General features: G+C 30.3%; 1 protein-coding gene across 1 annotated transcript in view; it reads right to left on the bottom strand.

Annotated features, from left to right (window-relative positions):
* Positions 1-17,763: 17,763 nt before the first annotated feature.
* The window catches only part of LOC143251261 (metabotropic glutamate receptor 5-like), a 157,488-nt gene continuing 147,980 nt past the window's right edge, over positions 17,764-27,271 (bottom strand). Inside the window, exons 3-4 of the mRNA XM_076502703.1 lie at positions 24,014-24,260; positions 17,764-18,007 (exon numbers count right to left, since the gene is read on the bottom strand). Of these exons, the coding sequence (XP_076358818.1) occupies positions 17,764-18,007; positions 24,014-24,260 (491 nt within the window). The remainder of the gene's footprint in view (positions 18,008-24,013; positions 24,261-27,271) is intronic.

Below are 27,271 nucleotides of genomic sequence, written 5' to 3'. Positions count from 1 at the left end.
TATCATGCTAGGTATATGATGCTAGCTTGCTTTATATATCGTATTGGAAAACTACAACAATGCTTCAACATTATATATCATACTACATATGATACTAGCTGCTATATATCAAGGTATGGAAAACTACAAGTAATATGCTAACATATATATCATATTACATATGATGCTAGCTGCTATATATCAGGTGGAAAAACTACAAGCATATGCTAACGTATATATCGTACTACATATGATACTAGCTGCTATATATATCAGTTTGAAAAACTACAACATAATGCTAACTTATGTAATCGTACTACATATGTTACTGGCTGCTATATCATCGTGGAATACATACAACATATGTAGCTTCAACATATAATATCATCATACGCATATATGATGCTGGCTGCTATATATCAAGTGGAAAATACAGCGTATGCTAACATATATATCATACTACATATGATAGCTGCCATATATCTGGTATATAAAACTACAACATAATGCTAACATATATATATCATACTACATATGATTCTGGCTGCTTATATATATCAGGTGGAAAACCTACAACATATGCTAACGTATATATCATACTACATATGCTGCTATATATACTGGCTACAACATATGCTGCTAACGTATCATATATATAACATATGATAACTGGAAGAAACTACAACATATGCTACAAATGTTAATATATATATCATACCTACATATGATACTAGCTGCTATATATCAAGATGGAAAACTACAACATATGCTAACATATATATCATACTACATATGATACTAGCTGCTATATATCAAGTTGAAAAACTACAAACATATGGTAAGATATATATCATACCATATATGATACACCTGCTATCGATCAAGTGGATAACTATCATATGCTAACATATATATATGATACTATGGCTGCTGCTATATATCGGATGGAACTACAACATATGCCAACATATATATCATACTACATATGATTACTAGCTGCTATATATCAAGTGGAAAAACTACAACATATGCTAACGTATATATCATACTACATATGATACTAGCTGCTATATATATCATGTGAAAAAAACTACAACATATGTTAACATATATATCATACTACTAGCTGTTATATATCAAGTGGAAAAACTACAACATATGCTAACATATATATCATACTACATATGATATATATAGCTGCTATATATCAGAGTGGAAAAACTACAACATATGCTAAACATATATATCATACTACATATGATACTGGCTGCTATATATCAAGTAAGATAAAACTACAACATATGCTAACATATATATCATACTACATATGATATTGGCTGCTATATATCAAGTGGAAAAACTACAACATATGCTAACAGTATATACCATACTACATATGATACTAGCTCAGCTGCTAACTATATATACTCACATAGTGCTATATAAGTGGAAAAAACTACAACATATGGTAGTATATATATCATACTACATATGATACTAGCTGCTATATATCAAGGTGGAAAACTACAACATATGCTAACATATATATCATACTACATATGATACTAGCTGCTATATATCAAGTGGAAAACTACAACATATGCTAACATATATATCATACTACATATGATACTAGCTGCTATATATCAAAGTGGAAGAAACTACAACATATGCTAACATATATATCATACTACATATGATACTAGCTGCTATATATCAAGTGGAAAAACTACAACATATGCTAACATATATATCATACTACATATGATACTAGCTGTCATATATATCAGCTATATATGGAAAACTACAACATATGCTAACATATATATCATACTACATATGATACTAGCTGCTATATATCAAGTGGAAAAACTACAACATATGCTAACATATATATCATACTACATATGATACTAGCTGCTATATATCAAGTGGAAAACTACAACATATGCTAACATATATATCATACTACATATGATACTAGCTGCTATATATCATGTGGAAAACTACAACATATGCTAACATATATATCATACTACATATGATACTAGCTGCTATATATCAAGTGGAAAACTACAAATATGCTAAATACATATCATATGCTATGAGGACTACTATATATCAAGTGGAAAACTACAACATATGCTAATATATATATCATACTACATATGATACTAGCTGCTATATATCAAGTGGAAAAACTACACCAGCATCATAACTAATATACTGCTATATATCAAGTGGTATATGCTAACATATATATCATACTACATATGATACTAGCTGCTATATATCAAGTGGAAAAACTACAACATATGCTAACATATATATCATACTACATATATATCATATCAAGTGGAAAACTACAACATATGCTAACATATATATCATACTAGCTGCTATATATCAAGTGGAAAAACAACAACATATATATCATACTACATATACTGCTAACACTATATATCATACATACATATGATACTAGCTGCTATATATCAAGTGGAAAAACTACAACATATGCTAACATATATATCATACTACATATGATACTAGCTGCTATATATCAAGTATGAAAACTACAACATATGAAGAACTACAACTATGCTAACATATATATCATACTACATATGATACTAGCTGCTATATATGGGAAAACTACAAGATATGCTAAAAAACTACAACATATGCTACAACAATGCTAATATATATCATACTACATATGATACTAGCTGCTATATATCAAGTGGAAAACTACAACATATGCTAACATATATATCATACTACATATGATACTAGCTGCTATATATCATACTAACTACATAACAAATGATATATAAGCTGCTATATAATACTACAACATATAGCTGCTATATATCATAGGTGGAAAACTACAACATATGCTAACATATATATCATACTACATATGATAACTAGCTGCTATATATCAAGTGGAAAAACTACAACATATGCTAACGTATATATCATACTACATATGATACTAGCTGCTATATATCAAGTGGAAAAACTACAACATATGCTAACATATATATCATACTACATATGATACTAGCTGCTATATATCAAGTGGAAAACTACAACATATGCTAACGTATATATCATACTACATATGATACTAGCTGCTATATATCAAGTGGAAAAACTACAACATATGCTAAAATATATATCATACTACATATGATACTAGCTGCTATATATCAAGTGGAAAACTACAACATATGCTAACATATATATCATACTACATATGATACTAGCTGCTATATATCAAGTGGAAAAACTACAACATATGCTAACATATATATCATACTACATATGATACTAGCTGCTATATATCAAGTGGTAAAAACTACAACATATGCTAACATATATATCATACTACATATGATACTAGCTGCTATATATCAAGTGGAAAAACTACAACATATGCTAACATATATATCATACTACATATGATACTAGCTGCTATATATCAAGTGGAAAAACTACAACATATGCTAACGTATATATCATACTACATATGATACTAGCTGCTATATATCAAATGGAAAACTACAACATATGCTAACATATATATCATACTGCATATGATTACTAGCTGCTATATATCAAGTGGGAAAAAACTACAACATATGCTAAGATATATATCATACTACATATGATACTAGCTGTTATATATCAAGTGGAAAAACTACAACATATGCTAACATATATATCATACTACATATGATACTAGCTGCTATATATCAAGTGGAAAACTACAACATATGCTAACATATATATCATACTACATATGATACTAGCTGCTATATATCAAGTGGAAAAAACTACAACATATGCTAACATATATATCATACTACATATGATACTAGCTGCTATATATCAAGTTGGAAAACTACAACATATGCTGACATATATATCATACTACATATGATACTAGCTGTTATATATCAAGTGAAAAAAAAAACTACAACATATGTTAACATATATATCATACTACATATGATACTAGCATATATATATCAAGTGGAAAAACTACAACATATGCTAAATTATATATCATACTGCATATAATACTAGCTGTTATATATCAAGTGGAAAACTACAACATATGCTAACATATATATCATACTACATATGATATTAGCTGCTATATATCAAGTGGAAAACTACAACATATGCTAACATATATATCATACTACATATGATACTAGCTGCTATATATCAAGTGGAAAACTACAACATATGCTAACGTATATATCATACTACATATGATACTAGCTTCTATACATCAAGTGGAAAAACTACAAGATATGCTAACTTACATATCATACTACATATGATACTAGCTGCTATATATCAAGTGGAAAAACTACAACATATGCTAACATATATATCATACTACATATGATACTAGCTGCTATATATCAAGTGGAAAACTACAACATATGCTAACATATATATCATACTACATATGATACTAGCTGCTATATATCAAGTGGAAAAACTACAACATATGCTAACATATATATCATACTACATATGATAACTAGCTGCTATATATCAAGTGGAAAAACTACAACATATGCTAACGCTATATATATCATACTACATATGATACTAGCTGCTATATATCAAGTGGAAAAACAACATATGCTAACATATATATCATACTACATATGATACTAGCTGCTATATATCAAGTGGAAAACTACAACATATGCTAACATATATATCATACCACATATGATACTAGCTGCTATATATTAATAGTGGAAAAACTACAACATATGCTAACATATATATCATACTACATATGATACTAGCTGCTATATATCAAGTGGTACAACATATGCTAAAAACTACAACATATGCTAACAAATATATACATATGATACTAGCTGCTATATATCTAGTGGAAAAACTACAACATATGCTAAACGTATATCATACTACATATGATACTAGCTGCTATATATCAAGTGGAAAAACTACAACATATGCTAACATATATATCATACTACATATGATACTAGCTGCTATATATCAAGTGGAAAACTACAACATATGCTAACATATATATCATACTACATATGATACTAGCTGCTATATATCAAGTGTTATATATCAAAAAACTACAACATATGTTAACATATATATCATACTACATATGATACTAGCTGCTATATATCAAGTGGAAAAACTACAACATATGCTAAATTATATATCATACTACATATGATAGTAGCTGCTATATATCAAGTGGAAAAACTACAATATATGCTAACATATATATCATACTACATATGATACTAGCTGCTATATATCAAGTGGAAAAACTACAACATATGCTAACATATATATCATACTACATATGATATTAGCTGCTATATATCAAGTGGAAAAACTACAACATATGCTAACGTATATATCATACTACATATGATACTAGCTGCTATATATGAAGTGGAAAACTACAACATATGCTAACATATATATCATACTAAATATGATACTAGCTGCTATATATCAAGTGGAAAAACTACAACATATGCTAACTTATATATCATACTACATGTGATACAACCTGCTATATATCAAGTGGAAAAACTACAACATATGCTAACATATATATACTACATATGATACTAGCTGCTATATATCAAGTGGAAAAACTACAACATATGCTATCAAATATATCATACCACATATGATACTAGCTGCTATATATCAAGTGGAAAAACTACAACATATGCTAACATATATATCATACTACATATGATACTAGCTGCTATATATCAAGTGGAAAAACTACAACATATGCTAACGTATATATTATACTACATATGGTACTACCTGCTATATATCAAGTGGAAAAACAACATATGCTAACATATATATCATACTACATATGGTACTAGCTCCTATATATCAAGTGAAAACTACAACATATGCTAACATATATATCATACTACATATGATACTAGCTGCTATATATCAAGTGGAAAAACTACAACATATGCTAACATATATATCATACTACATATGATACTAGCTGCTATATATCAAGTGGAAAAACTACAACATAAGATAACATATATATAATACTAAATATGATACTAGCTGCTTTATATCAAGTGTAAAAACTACAACATATGCTAACATATATATACTACATATGATAATAGCTGCTATATATCAAGTGGAAAAGCTACAACATATCCTATCAAATATATCATACCACATATGATACTAGCTGGTATATATCAAGTGGAAAAACTACAACATATGCTAACATATATATCATACTACATATGATACTAGCTGCTATATATCAAGTGGAAAAACTACAACATATGCTAACATATATATATCATACTAGCTGCTATATATCTAGTGGAAAAACTACAACATATGCTAAACGTATATCATACTACATATGATACTAGCTGCTATATATCAAGTGGAAAAACTACAAAATATGCTAACATATATATCATACTACATATGGTACTAGCTGCTATATATCAAGTGGAAAAACAACATATGCTAACATATATATACTACATATGATAATAGATGCTATATATCAAGTGGAAAAGCTACAACATATGCTATCAAATATATCATACCACATATGATACTAGCTGCTATATATTAATTGGAAAAACTACAACATATGCTAACATATATATCATACTACATATGATACTAGCTGCTATATATCAAGTTGAAAAACTACAACATATGTTAACAAATATATCATACTAGCTGCTATATATCAAGTGGAAAAACTACAACATATGCTAACGTATATATCATACTACATATGATACTAGCTGCTATATATCAAATGGAAAAACTACAACATATGCTAACATATATATCATACTACATATGATACTAGCTGCTATATATCAAGTGGAAAACTACAACATATACTAAGATATATATCATACTACATATGATACTAGCTGTTATATATCAAGTGGAAAAACTACAACATATGCTAACATATATATCATACTACATATGATACTAGCTGCTATATATCAAGTGGAAAAACTACAACATATGCTAAATTATATATCATACTACATATGATACTAGCTGTTATATATCAAGTGGAAAAACTACAACATATGCTAACATATATATCATACTACATATGATACTAGCTGCTATATATCAAGTGGAAAACTACAACATATGCTAACATATATATCATACTACATATGATACTAGCTGCTATATATCAAGTGGAAAAACTACAACATATGCTAACGTATATATCATACTACATATGATACTAGCTGCTATATATCAAGTGGAAAAACTACAACATATGCTAACATATATATCATACTACATATGATACTAGCTGCTATATATCAAGTGGAAAAACTACAACATATGCTAACATATATATCATACTACATATGATACTAGCTGCTATATATCAAGTGGAAAAACTACAACATATGCTAACTTATATATCATACTACATATGATACAACCTGCTATATATCAAGTGGAAAAACTACAACATATGCTAACGTATATATCATACTACATATGATACTAGCTGCTATATATCAAGTGGAAAAAACAACATATGCTAACATATATATCATACTACATATGATACTAGCTGCTATATAGCAAGTGGAAAACTACAACATATGGTAACATATATATCATACTACATATGATACTAGCTGCTATATATCAAGTGGAAAAACTACAACATATGCTAACATATATATCATACTACATATGATACTAGCTGCTATATATCAAGTGGAAAACTACAACATATGCTAACATATATATCATACTAAATATGATACTAGCTGCTATATATCAAGTGGAAAAACTACAACATATGCTAACATATATATCATACTACATATGATACTAGCTGCTATATATCAAGTGGAAAAACTACAACATATGCTATCAAATATATCATACCACATATGATACTAGCTGCTATATATCAAGTGGAAAAACTACAACATATGCTAACATATATATCATACTACATATGATACTAGCTGCTATATATCAAGTGGAAAAACTACAACATATGCTAACATATATATCATACTACATATGAGCTAGCTGCTATATATCTAGTGGAAAAACTACAACATATGCTAAACGTATATCATACTACATATGATACTAGCTGCTATATATCAAGTGGAAAAACTACAACATATGCTAACATATATATCATACTACATATGGTACTAGCTGCTATATATCAAGTGGAAAAACACAACATATGCTAACATATATATACTACATATGATAATAGCTGCTATATATCAAATGGAAAAGCTACAACATATGCTAACATATATATCATACTACATATGATACTAGCTGCTATATATCAAGTGGAAAAACTACAACATATGCTAACATATATATCATACTACATATGATACTAGCTGCTATATATCAAGTGGAAAAACTACAACATATGCTAACATATATATCATACTATATGCTAGCTATATATATCAAGTGGAAAAACTACAACATATGCTAAACGTATATCATACTACATATGATACTAGCTGCTATATATCAAGTGGAAAAACTACAACATATGCTAACATATATATCATACTACATATGATACTAGCTGCTATATATCAAGTGGAAAAACTACAACATATGCTAACATATATATCATACTGCATATATGATACCAGCTGTTATATATCAAGTGGAAAACTGAAAAACTACAACATATGCTAACATATATATCATACTACATATGATACTAGCATATATATATCAAGTGGAAAAACTACAACATATGCTAAATTATATATCATACTACATATGATAGTAGCTGCTATATATCAAGGTGGAAAAACTATAACATATGCTAACATATATATCATACTACATATGATACTAGCTGCTATATATCAAGTGGAAAACTACAACATATTCTAACATATATATCATACTACATATGATATTAGCTGCTATATATCAAGTGGAAAAACTACAACATATGCTAACGTATATATCATACTACATATGATACTAGCTGCTATATATCAAGTGGAAAAACTACAACATATGCTAACATATATATCATACTACATATGATACTAGCTGCTATATATCAAGTGGAAAACTACAACATATGCTAACATATATATCATACTACATATGATACTAGCTGCTATATATCAAGTGGAAAAACTACAACATATGCTAACATATATATCATACTACATATGATACTAGCTGCTATATATCAAGTGGAAAAACTACAACATATGCTAACGTATATATATACTACATATGATACTACCTGCTATATATCAAGTGGAAAAAAACAACATATGCTAACATATATATCATACTACATATGGTACTAGCTGCTATATATCATGTGGAACAACTACAACATATGCTAACATATATATCATACTACATATGATACTAGCTGCTATATATCAAGTGGAAAAACTACAACATATGCTAACATATATATCATACTACATATGATACTAGCTGCTATATATCAAGTGGAAAAACTACAACATATGCTAACATATATATCATACTAAATATGATACTAGCTGCTATATATCAAGTGGAAAAACTACAACATATGCTAACATATATATCATACTACATATGATACTAGCTGCTATATATCAAGTGGAAAAACTACAACATATGCTATCAAATATATCATACCACATATGATACTAGCTGCTATATATCAAGTGGAAAACTACAACATATGCTAACATATATATCATACTACATATGATGCTAGCTGCTATATATCAAGTGGAAAAACTACAACATATGCTAACATATATATATATCATATACTAGCTGCTATATATCTAGTGGAAAAACTACAACATATGCTAAACGTATATCATACTACATATGATACTAGCTGCTATATATCAAGTGGAAAAACTACAACATATGCTAACATATATATCATACTACATATGATACTAGCTGCTATATATCAAGTGGAAAACTACAACTTATGCTAACATATATATCATACTACATATGATACTAGCTGCTATATATCAAGTGGAAAACTACAACATATGCTAACATATATATCATACTACATATGATACTAGCTGCTATATATCAAGTGGAAAAACTACAACATATGCTAACGTATATATCATACTACATATGATACTAGCTGCTATATATCAAGTGGAAAAACTACAACATATGCTAACATATATATCATACTACATATGATACTAGCTGCTATATATCAAGTGGAAAAACTACAACATATGCTAACATATATATCATACTACATATGATAGAACCTGCTATATATCAAGTGGAAAAACTACAACATATGCTAACATATATATCATACTACATATGATACTAGCTGCTATATATCAAGTGGAAAAACTACAACATATGCTAACATATATATCATACTACATATGATACTAGCTGCTATATATCAAGTGGAAAAACTACAACATATGCTAACGTATATATATTACTATATATGATACTAGCTGTTATATATCAATTGGAAAAACTACAACATATGCTAACATATATATCATACTACATATGGTACTAGCTGCTATATATCAAGTGGAAAACTACAACATATGCTAACATATATATCATACTACATATGATACTAGCTGCTATATATCAAGTGGAAAAACTACAACATATGCTAACGTATATATCATACTACATATGATACTAGCTGCTATATATCAAGTGGAAAAACTACAACATATGCTAACATATATATCATACTACATATGATACTAGCTGCTATATATCAAGTGGAAAAACTACAACATATGCTAACATATATATCATACTACATATGATACTAGCTGCTATATATCAAGTGGAAAAACTACAACATATGCTAACATATATATCATACTACATATGATACTAGCTGCTATATATCAAGTGGAAAAACTACAACATATGCTAACATATATATCATACTACATATGATACTAGCTGCTATATATCAAGTGGAAAAACTACAACATATGCTAACATATATATATATCATACTACATATGATACTAGCTGCTATATATCAAGTGGAAAACTACAACATATGCTAACATATATATCATACTACATATGATACTAGCTGCTATATATCAAGTGGAAAACTACAACATATGCTAACATATATATCATACTACATATGATACTAGCTGCTATATATCAAGTGGAAAAACTACAACATATGCTAACATATATATCATACTACATATGATACTAGCTGCTATATATCAAGTGGAAAACTACAACATATGCTAAATATATATCATACTACATATGATAGTAGCTGTTATATATCAAGTGCAAAAAACTACAACATATGCTAACATATATATCATACTACATATGATACTAGCTGCTATATATCAAGTGGAAAACTACAACATATGCTAACATATATATCATACTACATATGATACTAGCTGCTATATATCAAGTGGAAAAACTACAACATATGCTAACGTATATATCATACTACATATGATACTAGCTGCTATATATCAAGTGGAAAAACTACAACATATGCTAACATATATATCATACTACATATGATACTAGCGGTTACATATAAAGTGGAAACCTACAACATATGCTAACATATATATCATACTACATATGATACTAGCTGCTATATATCAAGTGGAAAAACTACAACATATGCTAACATATATATCATACTACATATGATACTAGCTGCTATATATCAAGTGGAAAAACTACAACATATGTTAACATATATATCATACTACAACATATGATACTAGCTGCTATATATCAAGTGGAAAACTACAACATATGCTAACATATATATACTACATATGATAATAGCTGCTATATATCAAGTGGAAAAACTACAACATATGCTAACAAATATATCATACCACATATGATACTAGCTGCTATATATCAAGTGGAAAAACTACAACATATGCTAACATATATATCATACTACATATGATACTAGCTGCTATATATCAAGTGGAAAAACTACAACATATGCTAACAAATATATCATACTAGCTGCTATATATCAAGTGGAAAAACTACAACATATGCTAACGTATATCATACTACATATGATACTAGCTGCTATATATCAAGTGGAAAACTACAACATATGCTAACATATATATCATACTACATATGATACTAGCTGCTATATATCAAGTGGAAAACTACAACATATGCTAACATATATATCATACTACATATGATACTAGCTGCTATATATCAAGTGGAAAACTACAACATATGCTAACGTATATATCATACTACATATGATACTAGCTGCTATATATCAAGTGGAAAAACTACAACATATGCTAACATATATATCATACTACATATGATACTAGCTGCTATATATCAAGTGGAAAACTACAACATATGCTAACATATATATCATACTACATATGATACTACTAGCTGCTATATATCAAGTGGAAAAACTACAACATATGCTAACATATATATCATACTACATATGATACTAGCTGCTATATATCAAGTGGAAAACTACAACATATGCTAACGTATATATCATACTACATATGATACTAGCTCCTATATATCAAGTGGAAAAACTACAACATATGCTAACGTATATATCATACTACATATGATACTAGCTGCTCCTATATATCAAGTGAAAACTACAACATATGCTAACATATATATCATACTACATATGATACTAGCTGCTATATATCAAGTGGAAAACTACAACATATGCTAACATATATATCATACTACATATGATAGAACCTGCTATATATCAAGTGGAAAACTACAACATATGCTAACATATATATCATACTACATATGATACTAAGTGCTATATATCAAGTGGAAAAACTACAACATATGCCAACATATATATCATACTGCATATGATACTAGCTGCTATATATCAAGTGGAAAACTACAACATATGCTAACGTATATATATTACTACATATGATACTAGCTGCTATATATCAAGTGGAAAACTACAACATATGCTAACATATATATCATACTACATATGGTACTAGCTCCTATATATCATGTGGAAAACTACAACATATGCTAACATATATATCATACTACATATGATACTAGCTGCTATATATCAAGTGGAAAAACTACAACATATGCTAACATATATATCATACTACATATGATACTAGCTGTTATATATCAAGTGGAAAAACTACAACATATGCTAACATATATATCATACTACATATGATACAACCTGCTATATATCAAGTGGAAAAACTACAATATATGCTAACGTATATATCATACTACATATGATACTAGCTGCTATATATCAAGTGGAAAAACTACAACATATGCTAACATATATATCATACTACATATGATACTAGCTGCTATATATCAAGTGGAAAAACTACAACATATGCTAACATATATATCATACTACATATGATACTAGCTGCTATATATCAAGTGGAAAAACTACAAGATATGCTAACTTACATATCATAGTACATATGATACTAGCTCCTATATATGAAGTGAAAAACTACAACATATGGTAACATATATATCATACTACATATGATACTAGCTGCTATATATCAAGTGGAAAAACTACAACATATGCTAACATATATATCATACTACATATGATACTAGCTGCTATATATCAAGTGGAAAAACTACAACATATGCTAACATATATATCATACTACATATGATACTAGCTGCTATATATCAAGTGGAAAAACTACAACATATGCTAACATATATATCATACTACATATGATACTAGCTGCTATATATCAAGTGGAAAAACTACAACATATGCTAACATATATATCATACTACATATGATACTAGCTGCTATATATCAAGTGGAAAAACTACAACATATGCTAACGTATATATCATACTACATATGATACTAGCTGCTATATATCAAGTGGAAAAACTACAACATATGCTAACATATATATCATACTACATATGATACTAGCTGCTATATATCAAGTGGAAAAACTACAACATATGCTAACAAATATATCATACTACATATGATACTAGCTGCTATATATCAAGTGGAAAAACTACAACATATGCTAACATATATATCATACTACATATGATACTAGCTGCTATATATCAAGTGGAAAACTACAACATATGCTAACGTATATATCATATACATACTACATATGATACTAGCTGCTATATATCAAGTGGAAAAACTACAACATATGCTAACATATATATCATACTACATATGATACTAGCTGCTATATATCAAGTGGAAAAACTACAACATATGCTAACATATATATCATACTACATATGATACTAGCTGCTATATATCAAGTGGAAAAACTACAACATATGCTAACGTATATATCATACTACATATGATACTAGCTGCTATATATCAAGTGGAAAAACTACAACATATGCTAACATATATATCATACTACATATGATACTAGCTGCTATATATCAAGTGGAAAAACTACAACATATGCTAACGTATATATCATACTACATATGATACTAGCTGCTATATATCAAGTGGAAAAACTACAACATACGTTATCATATATATCATACTACATATGATACTACCTGCTATATATAAAGTAGAAAAACTACAACATATGCTAACAAATATATCATAACACATATGATACTAGCTGCTATATATCAAGTTGAAAAACTACAACATATGCTAACATATATATCATACTGCATATGATACTAGCTGCTATATATCAAGTGTAAAAACTACAAGATATGTTAAAATATATATCATACTACATATGATACTAGCTGTTATATATCAAGTGGAAAAACTACAACATATGCTAACATATATATCATACTACATATGGTACTAGCTGCTATATATCAAGTGGACAAACTACAACTTATGCTAACATATATATCATACCACATATGATACTACCTGCTATATATCAAGTGGAAAAACTACAACATATGCTAGCGTATATATCATACTACATATGATACTAGCTGCTATTTATCAAGTGGAAAAACTACAACATATCCTATCAAATATATCATACCACATATGATACTAGCTGCTATATATCAAGTGAACAAACTACAATTTATGCTAACATATATATCATACTACATATGATATTAGCTGTTACATATAAAGTGGAAAACCTGCAACATATGCTAACATATATATCATACTACATATGATACTAGCTGCTATATATCAAGTGGAAAAACTACAACATATGCTAACGTACATATCATACTACATATGATACTAGCTCCTATATATCAAGTGGAAAAACTACAAATATGCTAACATATATATCATACTACATATGATACTAGCTGCTATATATCAAGTGGGAAATCTACAACATATGCTAACATATATATGATACTACATATGATACTAGCTATTATATATCAAGTGTAAAACTACAACATATGCTAACGTATATATCATACTACATATCATAGTAGCTGTTATATATCAAGTGGAAAAATTACAACATATGCTAACAAATATATCATACCACATATGATACTAGCTGCTATATATCAAGTGGGAAAACTACAAATATGCTAACATATATATCATACTACATATGATACTAGCTGCTATATATCAAGTGGGAAAACTACAACATATGCTAACATATATATCATACTACATATGATACTAGCTGCTATATATCAAGTGGAAAAACTACAACATATGCTAACATATATATCATACTACATATGATACTAGCTGCTATATATCAAGTGGCAAAACTACAACATATACTAACATATATATCATACTACATATGATACTAGCTGCTATATATGAAGTGGAAAAACTACAACATATGCTAACATATATATCATACTACATATAATACTAGCTGCTATATATCAAGTGGAAAAACTACAACATATGCTAACATATATATCATACTACATATGATACTATCTGCTATATATCAAGTGGAAAAACTACAACATATGCTAACATATATATCATACCACATATGATACTAGCTGCTATATATCAAGTTCAAAAACTACAACATATGCTAACATATATCATACTGCATATGATACTAGCTTTTATATATCAAGTGTAAAAACTACAACATATACTAACATATATATCATACTACATATGATACTAGCTGATATATATCAAGTGGAAAAACTACAACATACGTTATCATATATATCATACTGCATATGATACTACCTGCTATATATAAAGTAGAAAAACTACAACATATGCTAACAAATATATCATAACACATATGATACTAGCTGCTATATATCAAGTTGAAAAACTACAACATATGCTAACATATATATCATACTGCATATGATACTAGCTGCTATATATCAAGTGTAAAAACTACAAGATATGTTAAAATATATATCATACTACATATGATACTAGCTGTTATATATCAAGTGGAAAAACTACAATATATGCTAACATATATATCATACTACATATGATACTAGCTGCTATATATCAAGTGGAAATACTACAACATATGCTAACATATATATCATACTACATATGATACTAGCTGCTATATATCAAGTGGAAATACTACAACATATACTAACATATATAACCTACTACATATGATACTAGCTGCTATATTTCAAGTGGAAAACTTCAACATATGCTAAAATATATAACCTACTACATATGATACTAGCTGCTATATATCAAGTGGTAAAACTACAACATATGCTAACATATATATCATACTACATATGATACTAGCTGCTATATTTCAAGTGGTAATACTACAACTGATGATATATGATACATATCAAGTGGTAATACTACAACTGATGCTAGATGATATGTATCAAATGGTAATATTACAACTGATGCTAGCTAATATAAATTAATGTAAAAATTTGGTCTAACTAGCAATAGATTTAACTCAAGTGGTTTTACTAACAATAGATTTAGCTCAAATGGTCTTACTAACAATAGATTTAGCTCAAGTGGTCTTATTAACAATAGATTTAGCTCAAGTGGTCTTATTAACAATAGATTTAGCTCAAGTGGTCTTATACACAATAGATTTAGCTCAAGTGGTCTTATTAACAAGAGATTTAGCTCAATGGTTTTATTAACAATAGATTTAGCTCAAGTGGTCTTACTAACAATAGATTTAGCTCAAGTGGTTTTATTTAGAATAGATTGAACTCAAGTGAACTTACTAACAATAGATTTAGCTCAAGTGGTTTTACTAACAATAGATTTATCTCAAGTGGTCTTATTAACAATAGAATTAGCTCAAGTGGTGTTATTAACAATGGATTTATCTCAAGTGGTCTTATTAGCAATAGATTTAGCTCAAGTGGTCTTATTAACAAGAGATTTAGCTCAATGGTCTTATTAACAATAGATTTAGCTCATGTGGTCTTACTAACAATGGATTTAGCTCAAGTGGTCTTATTAACAATAGATTTCGCTCAAGTGGGCTTACTAACAATAGATTTAGCTCACGTGGTCTTATTAACAATAGATTTAGCTCAAGTGGTTTTATTAACAATAGATTTCGCTCAAATGGGCTTATTAACAATAGATTTAGCTCAAGTAGTTTTACTAACAATAGATTTAGCTCAAGTAGTTTTACTAACAATAGATTTAGCTCAAGTGGTTTTATTAGCAATAGATTTAGCTCAAGTACCTGTACATTTCTTTTCATATTTCTTGTTGGACTTCTTGTAGCAACTTAAAGAACAGTTGAATCTATCCTCCCAAAATTCATCGAACCAAGGATTCCTTTTGTTAACACAAGGCTTTAACTTGAAGTAGTACTTGTCGAAATCATAGTCATATTTCGAATGAATTCGGATGGAAATTCCTCCTGAAGCTTCTTCTCCATAACCTTCTACGACATCCATTCTATCTGACCAGCCATCACTACGTAAATATATATATATGTGACCAGCCATCACTACGTAAATATATATATATGTGACCAGCCATCACTACATAAATATATATATTTGACCAATCGATATATATATACATCTGACCAGCCATCACTACGTAAATATATATATATATGTGACCAGCCATCACTACATAAATATATACATCTGACCAGCTATCACTACAGAAATATATATATATATCTGACCAGCCATCACTACGTAAATATATATATATGTGACCAGCCATCACTACATAAATATATACATCTAACCAGCTATCAGTACATAAATATATATATATGTGACCAGCCATCACTACGTAAATATATATATATATGTGACCAGCCATCACTACATAAATATATATATCTGACCAGCCATCACTACGTAAATATATATATCTGACCATCACTCGTAAATATATAAATGACCAGCCATCATATAAATATATACATCTAACCAGCTATCAGTACATAAATATATATATATGTGACCAGCCATCACTGCATAAATATATATATATTTGACCAGCCATCGATACATAAATATATATATATCTAACCAGCTATCACTACATAAATATATATATATGTGACCAGCCATCGATACATAAATATATATATTTGACCAGCCATCGATACATAAATATATACATCTAACCAGCTTTCAGTACATAAAATATATATATATGTGACCAGCCATCACTACATAAATATATACATATCTGACCAGCCATCACTACATAAATATATATATATATATCTGACCAGCCATCACTACATAAATATATATATGTGACCAGCCATCACTACATAAATATATATATGTGACCAGCCATCACTACATAAATATATACATATCTGACCAGCCATCACTACATAAATATATATATCTGACCAGCCATCACTACATAAAATATATATATATAACTGACCATCCATAACTGGATAAATATGTATATAGATATAACTGACCAACCATCACTACATAAATATATATATAGATATAACCAACCAGCCATCATTACATAAATATATATATAGATATATATAACTGACCAGCCATTACAACATAAATGTGTATGTAGATATATATAACTTACCAGCCATACCTAGATAAATATATATATAGATATAACTGACCAGCCATCACTACCTATATTTTCAGTCACACTTCAATACTGTTTTGTAACTTCTAACTTTAAGTTTCAGTCATTCCATAATTTTTTGAACATCGCACTTTTTGACACATTAATATTTAGTTACATTACATTAGTTTTATAATCCAATTACTTTAAGTTTTCAGTGATAATTCTGTATTTTATAGTATCTCCTGGTTCTAACCTCTTGCGTGCTAAACCAGGTATTATCAAACTGTGGTTAACAGGTTGTACATGGAGATGATGGTGCTGGTACACGACACAACTATTATAAAATAAATTTGAAATTTTGTAGTGAACCGTATATGAACTTTCCACGTACATATATAAACCTGCTATTCTTTTCACATGTTGACTCGCCCTTGAATTGCATAGACGAGCCGGCGTCGTATGTCCTTAAAACGGACAAGAATAGTACCACATATTTCTCAGTCATGCCAGAAGAATAACAAAAAACACAATTTCACCTTTCCCTTTAATGGGTAAACGATGAAAATGTGAATTTTCTGTTACTAGTTTTTTTTTATCTTTTCGTTTTTGAATTAGGCCTTGGTTTGTAATTTTAAAAAAAATTAAGAAAAGTGGTAAACAAGTTTGAATTTGAAAATCACACAATATTTTAGTATCAACTAGCTCTAAGCCTTGTTAGGCCACATTAATTTTATAATACAATGACATTAAGTTTCAGTCATATTACATTTATTTCTTAAACCGTGACTTCTACTTGTTTGGTCTCAGTCAATTAACTCCCCAATCGAACTGTTTGAGTTTAATTAAAGCGAAACGCTTCACTTTGTTTCAAGAAAATTGATGTGCAGTTTGTTTTTTTCAGTTGTTTGTTCCGGCAGACATACTTGTGAACTCGTACATGCTTGAAGTATCTAAGCCTACCTTCGGATTACTGTACCATTCTCGTTAATTAAGCAAATTTCCTTTGTGTTATGACTGTAGATTGCTGTATTTCCTTAACGTCAAAATCCCTTTAGTCTGGTGAAACTGACGTCAATATGTTTGTGTCGCAAACACACACAAAAGATAAAATGAACTGTAACGAGACGAGAGAAGAGAACGTAATCGTCTGGGACAGCAAATTAGAAAAAGGTAATGGATATTTTGAATATGATACGTAGCTTATATATAATAAACTAATAGATAGATAAAAATATTATTTTTCGTTATTAAAAAAATGAAAGGTCTGAAGAGTTTCCTTTAGGCCAAATTTTAATTGAAACTTTTCTTAAGTATGAATACATTTACGTATCATAAAATCTTTTTAAGACAAGCACGTGAGTATTCTGAGACAAAATGATATTTTTGTTATTTTACTTGATAAGAGTTTGAGAAACGTGATAAACTTCCATGGAAACTCTCTGGTGTGTGATGGTTTACGTTTGTGGTTTGAAAAACACAAGTAAAAAACTTGAATAAATTCCATGGAAACTCTCTGGTATGTGATGGTTTACGTTTGTGGTTTGAAAAACACAAGTAAAAAACTTGAATAAATTCCATGGAAACTCTCTGGTATGTGATGGTTTACGTTTGTGGTTTGAAAAACACAAGTATACGTAAGTAGGTTACTTACAATGTCTGAAATTAATGGGGTTTTTTAAGCCTAATGAAACAACTTCTGGTATTATTATGTTCCATCGTGGCAGTGATTACAAAGGTACAACAAATGGAGACCTATATGATTACTAGAAATTCTTGTCATCTAGTCAGGAAACACAAAACTATAGCCAAAGTCGACTAGCCTCAACAAACTGGATTGGTTTAAACAAAGGTTTGGTTTGGTTAGTTTTGAATTTCGCACAAAGCTACACGAGGGCTATCTGCGCTACCCGTTCCTAATTTAACAGTGTAAGACTAGAGGGAAGGCTAGTAATCACCACCCACCGCCAACTCTTGGGCTCCTCTTTTACCAACGAATACTAGGATTGATAGTCACATTATAATGCCCCTACGGCTGGAAGGGCGAACATGTTTCGTATGATGGGATCGAATCCGCCACCCTCCGATTATGAGTCGAGTGCCTTAACCACCTGGCCATGTTGGGCCTAAACAACTTCCGACGAGATGCTTTAAACCACCTTATCACAAACCATAGATGTTAGTCACTGTCACCGAATCAGTTTAAACAAAGGATGACTTTAACTAACTTTACCACTGTTACTGGGTAGGTTTGATTTCTTACCATTCCTAGCCATATTAATATATATCTCATAAACTTATGTATGCACATATGTTGAACATGTGTGTGTATAGATGACATAGATTTACAAAAGGCATCTTATGACAATCATTTATTGATTGATTGCTTAAATTATGATAGTTAACTTCCAGGTAATAAAAATATACCACATGACAAGCGTAAGAAATGGAAGTTTTGTCTGGTTAAGGATACTCGATGTGAAAAAAAAAATGCAGGAAGTTCTGTGTTTCAGTAGGAGCTTTATGCAGCACTTTGAAGGTAATTCGTGAAGTGATCGAAGTACATAATAAAAACTATGAACATAATGCGATGTTGTTCTCTGCACTATCATATAGTACTCATAGACGTTTCCAACAACCTTCTCTGAATAACAATGTGTTTGTTTGTTTTTTTGAATTTCGCACAAAGCTACACGAGGGCTATCTGTGCTAGTTGTCCCTAATTTAGCAGTGTAAGACTAGAGGGAAGGCAGCTAGTCATCACCACCCACCGCCAACTTTTGGGCTACTCTTTTACCAACGAATAGTGGGATTGACCGACACATTATAACGCCCCCACGGCTGAAAGGGTGAGCATGTTTGGCGCGATGGGTATGCGAACCCGCGACCCTGAGATGACGAGTCGCACGCCTTAACACGCTTGGCCATGCCGGACCTACATAACAATGTGTGTATGTTATCTTGAGAATACTGATACGTATTTGAACTCATAGGTAACCAACTGAAATCACTGCTGAAAATTGATGACCAATTACAACATCTGCTGAGAGTAGTTGACGAATTACAGCAACTGATAAGAATATGTAACCAATTACAGCAACTGATGAGAATGAGCAACCAATTACAGCAACTGATGAGAATATGTAACCAATTACAGCAACTGATGAGAATGACCAACCAATTACAGCAACTGATGAGAACGAGTAACCAATTACAGCAACTGATGGGAATGAGCAACCAATTACAGCAACTGATGAGAATATGTAACCAATTACAGCAACTGATGAGAATGACCAACCAATTACAGCAACTGATGAGAACGAGTAACCAATTACAGCAACTGATGGGAATGAGCAACCAATTACAGCAACTGATGAGAATATGTAACCAATTACAGCAACTGATGAGAATGACCAACCAATTACAGCAACTGATGAGAACGAGTGACCAATTACAGCAACTGATGGGAATAAGTAACCATTTAAAACCACTGTTGAGAGTAGGTAACCAATTAAAGAGCTGACATTCATATGAGATCACAAAAGCTGGAAGTGGCATAGCTTGAGAGGTATATTCCATGCTGATATATGCAATTTCGAATTGTTTATCATCTATTAACGACAGTTTGTTCGATGGCAAAAATAGAAAGATATTATAATCAATATAGAAAGAAACATATTGAGGGATGAGCACAAGCTAAAGGCTGCAATCCAGCCAACATGGTTTGTGATCGGCACAAAAGTGATGGCAACCTGAATGGTGACAAGTTTATGCTGGTTCTATTTCATCGTGTTATTCCGTCAAAAACACATTTCATCAGGTGAGGGTATTTATTCAAGCATGCCAGTGGTTCCAATCATACACCAAATGTTTATTAACTGCTATTATTTATGCAGTAAAGAGGTCAAGGAAAAATTCACAATCATGGTTAGTTAGGCCTGCAAAAGGTCTGGATGATTTAGGCTTACGTAATAAATGAGAAAAGCTTCAACCAAATAACTTGATTGAATAATGGGAACATTTAGAACAATATTTGACAGTCGGGGATTGGTAAATCGGTTTATTAATAGTGAACACTTTTAACAGTAAAATTAATAATGACATTAAGCCACCCAGCATTAACAGACATTACCTGTAATTATGAATTATAAGTAGACATTAGTAAACATAAAACAACAGATTACTTTCACTGATTACTTTATTTTGAAGAACAAAATACTTCACCAAATATGGGTTTAGGGTTACCTAATGGCTAGCGTATCAGATTGTGGACTTGCAGGTTCAATGCTCACGTTCCGTTACATCAAAAATTCTCGCTCTACAATCTGAGGCCGTGTGTGCGTTATAAGAGTGGTGGTCAAACCCAAGGTATGGTGGTGAGCGTTGTTAGCTAGAAGTCTTACCTCTAGTTTACCAGCTCAAAATTGAGGATTGTTTGTGCAGATAGTTCTTTCGATCAACAAAATGAACCCACACACCTTGCTAAACTATAGCTCACAAGTAAGAATCAACTGTTACCAATACTTAAGACTATTTCCAACTGATTTTACCAAAACCTCTCTCTCAAATTTGACTAATGAAGAGCTACTTTAGATGACTGGTCATTCAAAAGTTAAGTTTTACGATATTAACCACAACACTTGATCACACAATATCAAATGTTAAGTTTTACGATATTAACCACAACACTTGATCACACAATATCAAATGTAACAATTAAGTTTCACAACATTAAAAGTCACAATTCAGTTTTATAATATTAATTGTAACAAGAAACTGAAATCCACGACAAAGTTTGAGAACTATTCGTGAATGAACATAAATTACATTATTACATTTAGTATTATTATTTATGCAGTATATTACATTCAGTGTTTATTTGTCGATATTTTTTACAACACTTACCTTCCAATGAGGAGGAATTCTCCGGTTGCATTCAGACGTCGAGCCGCTTGTAACAGACCTCGTACGGTCATCCCTTCACAGAAACATATCACAACACGTGCGTTGGAGTAATTCCTCAGGTCTTGTATTATGTCGTCAAACTTTTCGTTGGGGGCCTTGCTGAAGACTGACCACCCACTTGCTACACAAATTCCAGCTGGTTGGGCCAACTTTTTGAAAGCGTCCATACCACTTCCTCCATAATTTCCTGAATGATATTTCATCTTAAGTTTTCACAACATAAATTTCTACTTCTAGCAGACATGTAATGACTTTTTAAGTGATTCGATTGTTAATATTAGTTTATTATATTACACGTACGTTCTATTTTGATATTTATTACTCTATCTTCGAACCTGATTCAATTAATTTGATTTTCTCTTCCAAGTGGTTCATCAAGAACCAGTTCTTTTTCACTTCTTCAAAACTGTTCAACTCCGTCGATAAAGCAGTTTTTGATTTTTCACAGCACTTGTTTACCCTACCTACTAAACCAGTTCTACTTTCACACTGTTTACCTTTTTTTTACTAGTTCGGCCCTATTTTCACAATATCAAAGTAATATGTTTGAAAGTAGTTATTGGCCAAATGTTATCTTATCCTTAAAACAGAAACAATCAGATATTAATCCTCATAAAAAGCAAGCAGCTGTAGAAGGTGAGACAGACAACGTTATGTAACATAAGTTTTGATTCTAACAAAGCGACATCAACTCGTTCATATACCAGCCGAACATTTTCATCGCCTGCAAATAACAACGAATAATCCTGTTTTCCAGTTCAGCGCAAGTGTTGTAAACTTTATCGTGAAGTGTCGTCTCAAGCGTTGTAAACTTTATCGTGAAATGTCGTCTCAAGCGTTGTAAACTTTATCCTTGATTGAGCCTACATCTCATAGCTGTGTTATGAAGCTGTGTTTAAATGTGAATTACGTTTCTTAGTTATTTCTTGGTATGGGTTATGTTAAAACATCTTTAGTGGTTAACGTATCGGGCTGCGGAACAATTGATCTGTGGTTCGAAAGGTTAAATATGCAGGCATGTATTTTTAAAGTGTAATCGTGTTTTTTGTCCAAGATATTTATATGTAAAATGTTCTGAATCACATTCCACTAAGAAAACGTATCAGAGCAACTTTAGTTTTATCATCTTCTCGAAGCACGATCCCTGGTAATATTTCATCAACATGTTTCCTACCGTTGATTTAAACTAAACAGCTAAACCAGTATAAAAACAAACAACTGAAAATCTTAGTCGAAGGTTGCTCCAAACTATTATTAACGCAGCCAGTTTCTTGAAATGTTATTGTAAACACTTCCTTCTGGAAACTGCTAATGTAGCAGAGTGAAACGTTTTGGAATTTTCAAGTGTTCTTGTGAAATATTACTAGATATGTTTTGCTTAAAGAAATCTTATTACGTTAGCTACTGCTTTATGCATGAGGGAAATGTAAACGATTTATCCATCATCAGTTGCTAAGTTTAGATTTGGCGCAAGCAGCCGTTAAAACTGCGATTATTGAATATATATGTATCAATGGCACAGTTCTAGCCTGATGCGAGAAGTTTTATGAAATGTTGAGTGAGTTTAAATGTATATGTAACATAACTAGCAGGAATAACACCACTTCACACCTGGGTTTTTCTCTTTGTTTCTTTAATTTCACATAAAGCCACACGAGGGCTGTTTGCGCTAGCCGTCCCTAATTTAGCAGTGTAAGACTAGAGGGAAGTCATTACTACCCACCGCTTACTCTTGGGCTACTCTTTTACCAAAGAATAGTGGAATTGACCGTTACATTATATCGTCCCCACGGCTGAAAGGGCGAACATGTTTGGTCGGCTGTTCTTTTTTAAATACTTTGGTGTCAAGAACAAAATTGTAAAATAGGCTATTAGTGCTGCGTCTATTTTAGGGATCGTACCGAGAAGTTTAGTATAATAAGTCCTCAAACATATGGCTGAGCTGTTGGGAAGCTTTTTCTTCTTAAAATACTGTAAATATATCGGATTAAGAATAACACGTGATGTTCAGAATAACTTCTCCATGTGTGAGTAAATCATCCAAGTAAACATTCGATATAGCACTGAATTTGTTGTGTTTTGTTTAGTTACATAACGTTATATGTGCTCTTTCTACCACTGGTACCACTGGGAATCGAACCATGTACATATGGTTATAACAACCATTAAACTGTTCAACCTTTCTTATGAGAACCTATAGTAGTAGTGTTTTATGGTTGTACATCATCTATTATGAGAACCGATAGTAGTAGTGTTTTATGGTTATACATCATCTATTATGAGAACCGATAGTAGTAGTGTTTTATGGTTATACATCATCTATTATAAGAACCGATAGTAGTAGTGTTTTATGGTTATTCATCATCTATTATGAGAACCGATAGTAGTAGTGTTTTATGGTTATACATCATCTATTATGAGAACCGATAGTAGTAGTCTTTTATGGTTGTACATCATCTATTATGAGAACCGATAGTAGCAGTGTTTTATGGTTATACATCATCTATTATGAGAACCGATAGTAGTAGTATTTTATGGTTATACATCATCTATTATGAGAACCGATAGTTGTAGTATTTTATGGTTATACATCATCTATTATGAGAACCGATAGTAGTAGTGTTTTATGGTTATACATCATCCATTATGAGAACCGATAGTAGTAGTGTTTTATGGTTATACATCATCTATTATGAGAACCGATAGTAGTAGTGCTTTATGGTTGTACATCATCTATTATGAGAACCGATAGTAGCAGTGTTTTATGGTTATACATCATCTATTATCAGAACCGATAGTAGTGGTATTTTATGGTTATACATCATCTATTATCAGAACCGATAGTAGTGGTATTTTATGGTTATACATCATCTATTATGAGAATCGATAGTAGTAGTCTTTTATGGTTATACATCATCTATTATAAGAACCGATAGTAGTAGTATTTTATGGTTATACATCATCTATTATGAGAACCGATAGTAGTAGTATTTTATGGTTATACATCATCTATTATGAGAACCGATGGTAGTAGTATTTTATGGTTATACATCATCTATTATGAGAACCGATAGTAGTAGTGTTTTATGGTTATACATCATCTATTATGAGAATCGATAGTAGTAGTGTTTTATGGTTATACATCATCTATTATGAGAACCGATAATAGTGTTTTATGGTTATACATCATCTATTATG

This window comes from Tachypleus tridentatus, chromosome 5, assembly GCF_004210375.1.
Source record: "Tachypleus tridentatus isolate NWPU-2018 chromosome 5, ASM421037v1, whole genome shotgun sequence".
Classification (NCBI taxonomy): Eukaryota; Metazoa; Arthropoda; class Merostomata; order Xiphosura; family Limulidae; genus Tachypleus; species Tachypleus tridentatus.
This window is presented reverse-complemented; position numbering and strand designations above follow the sequence as displayed.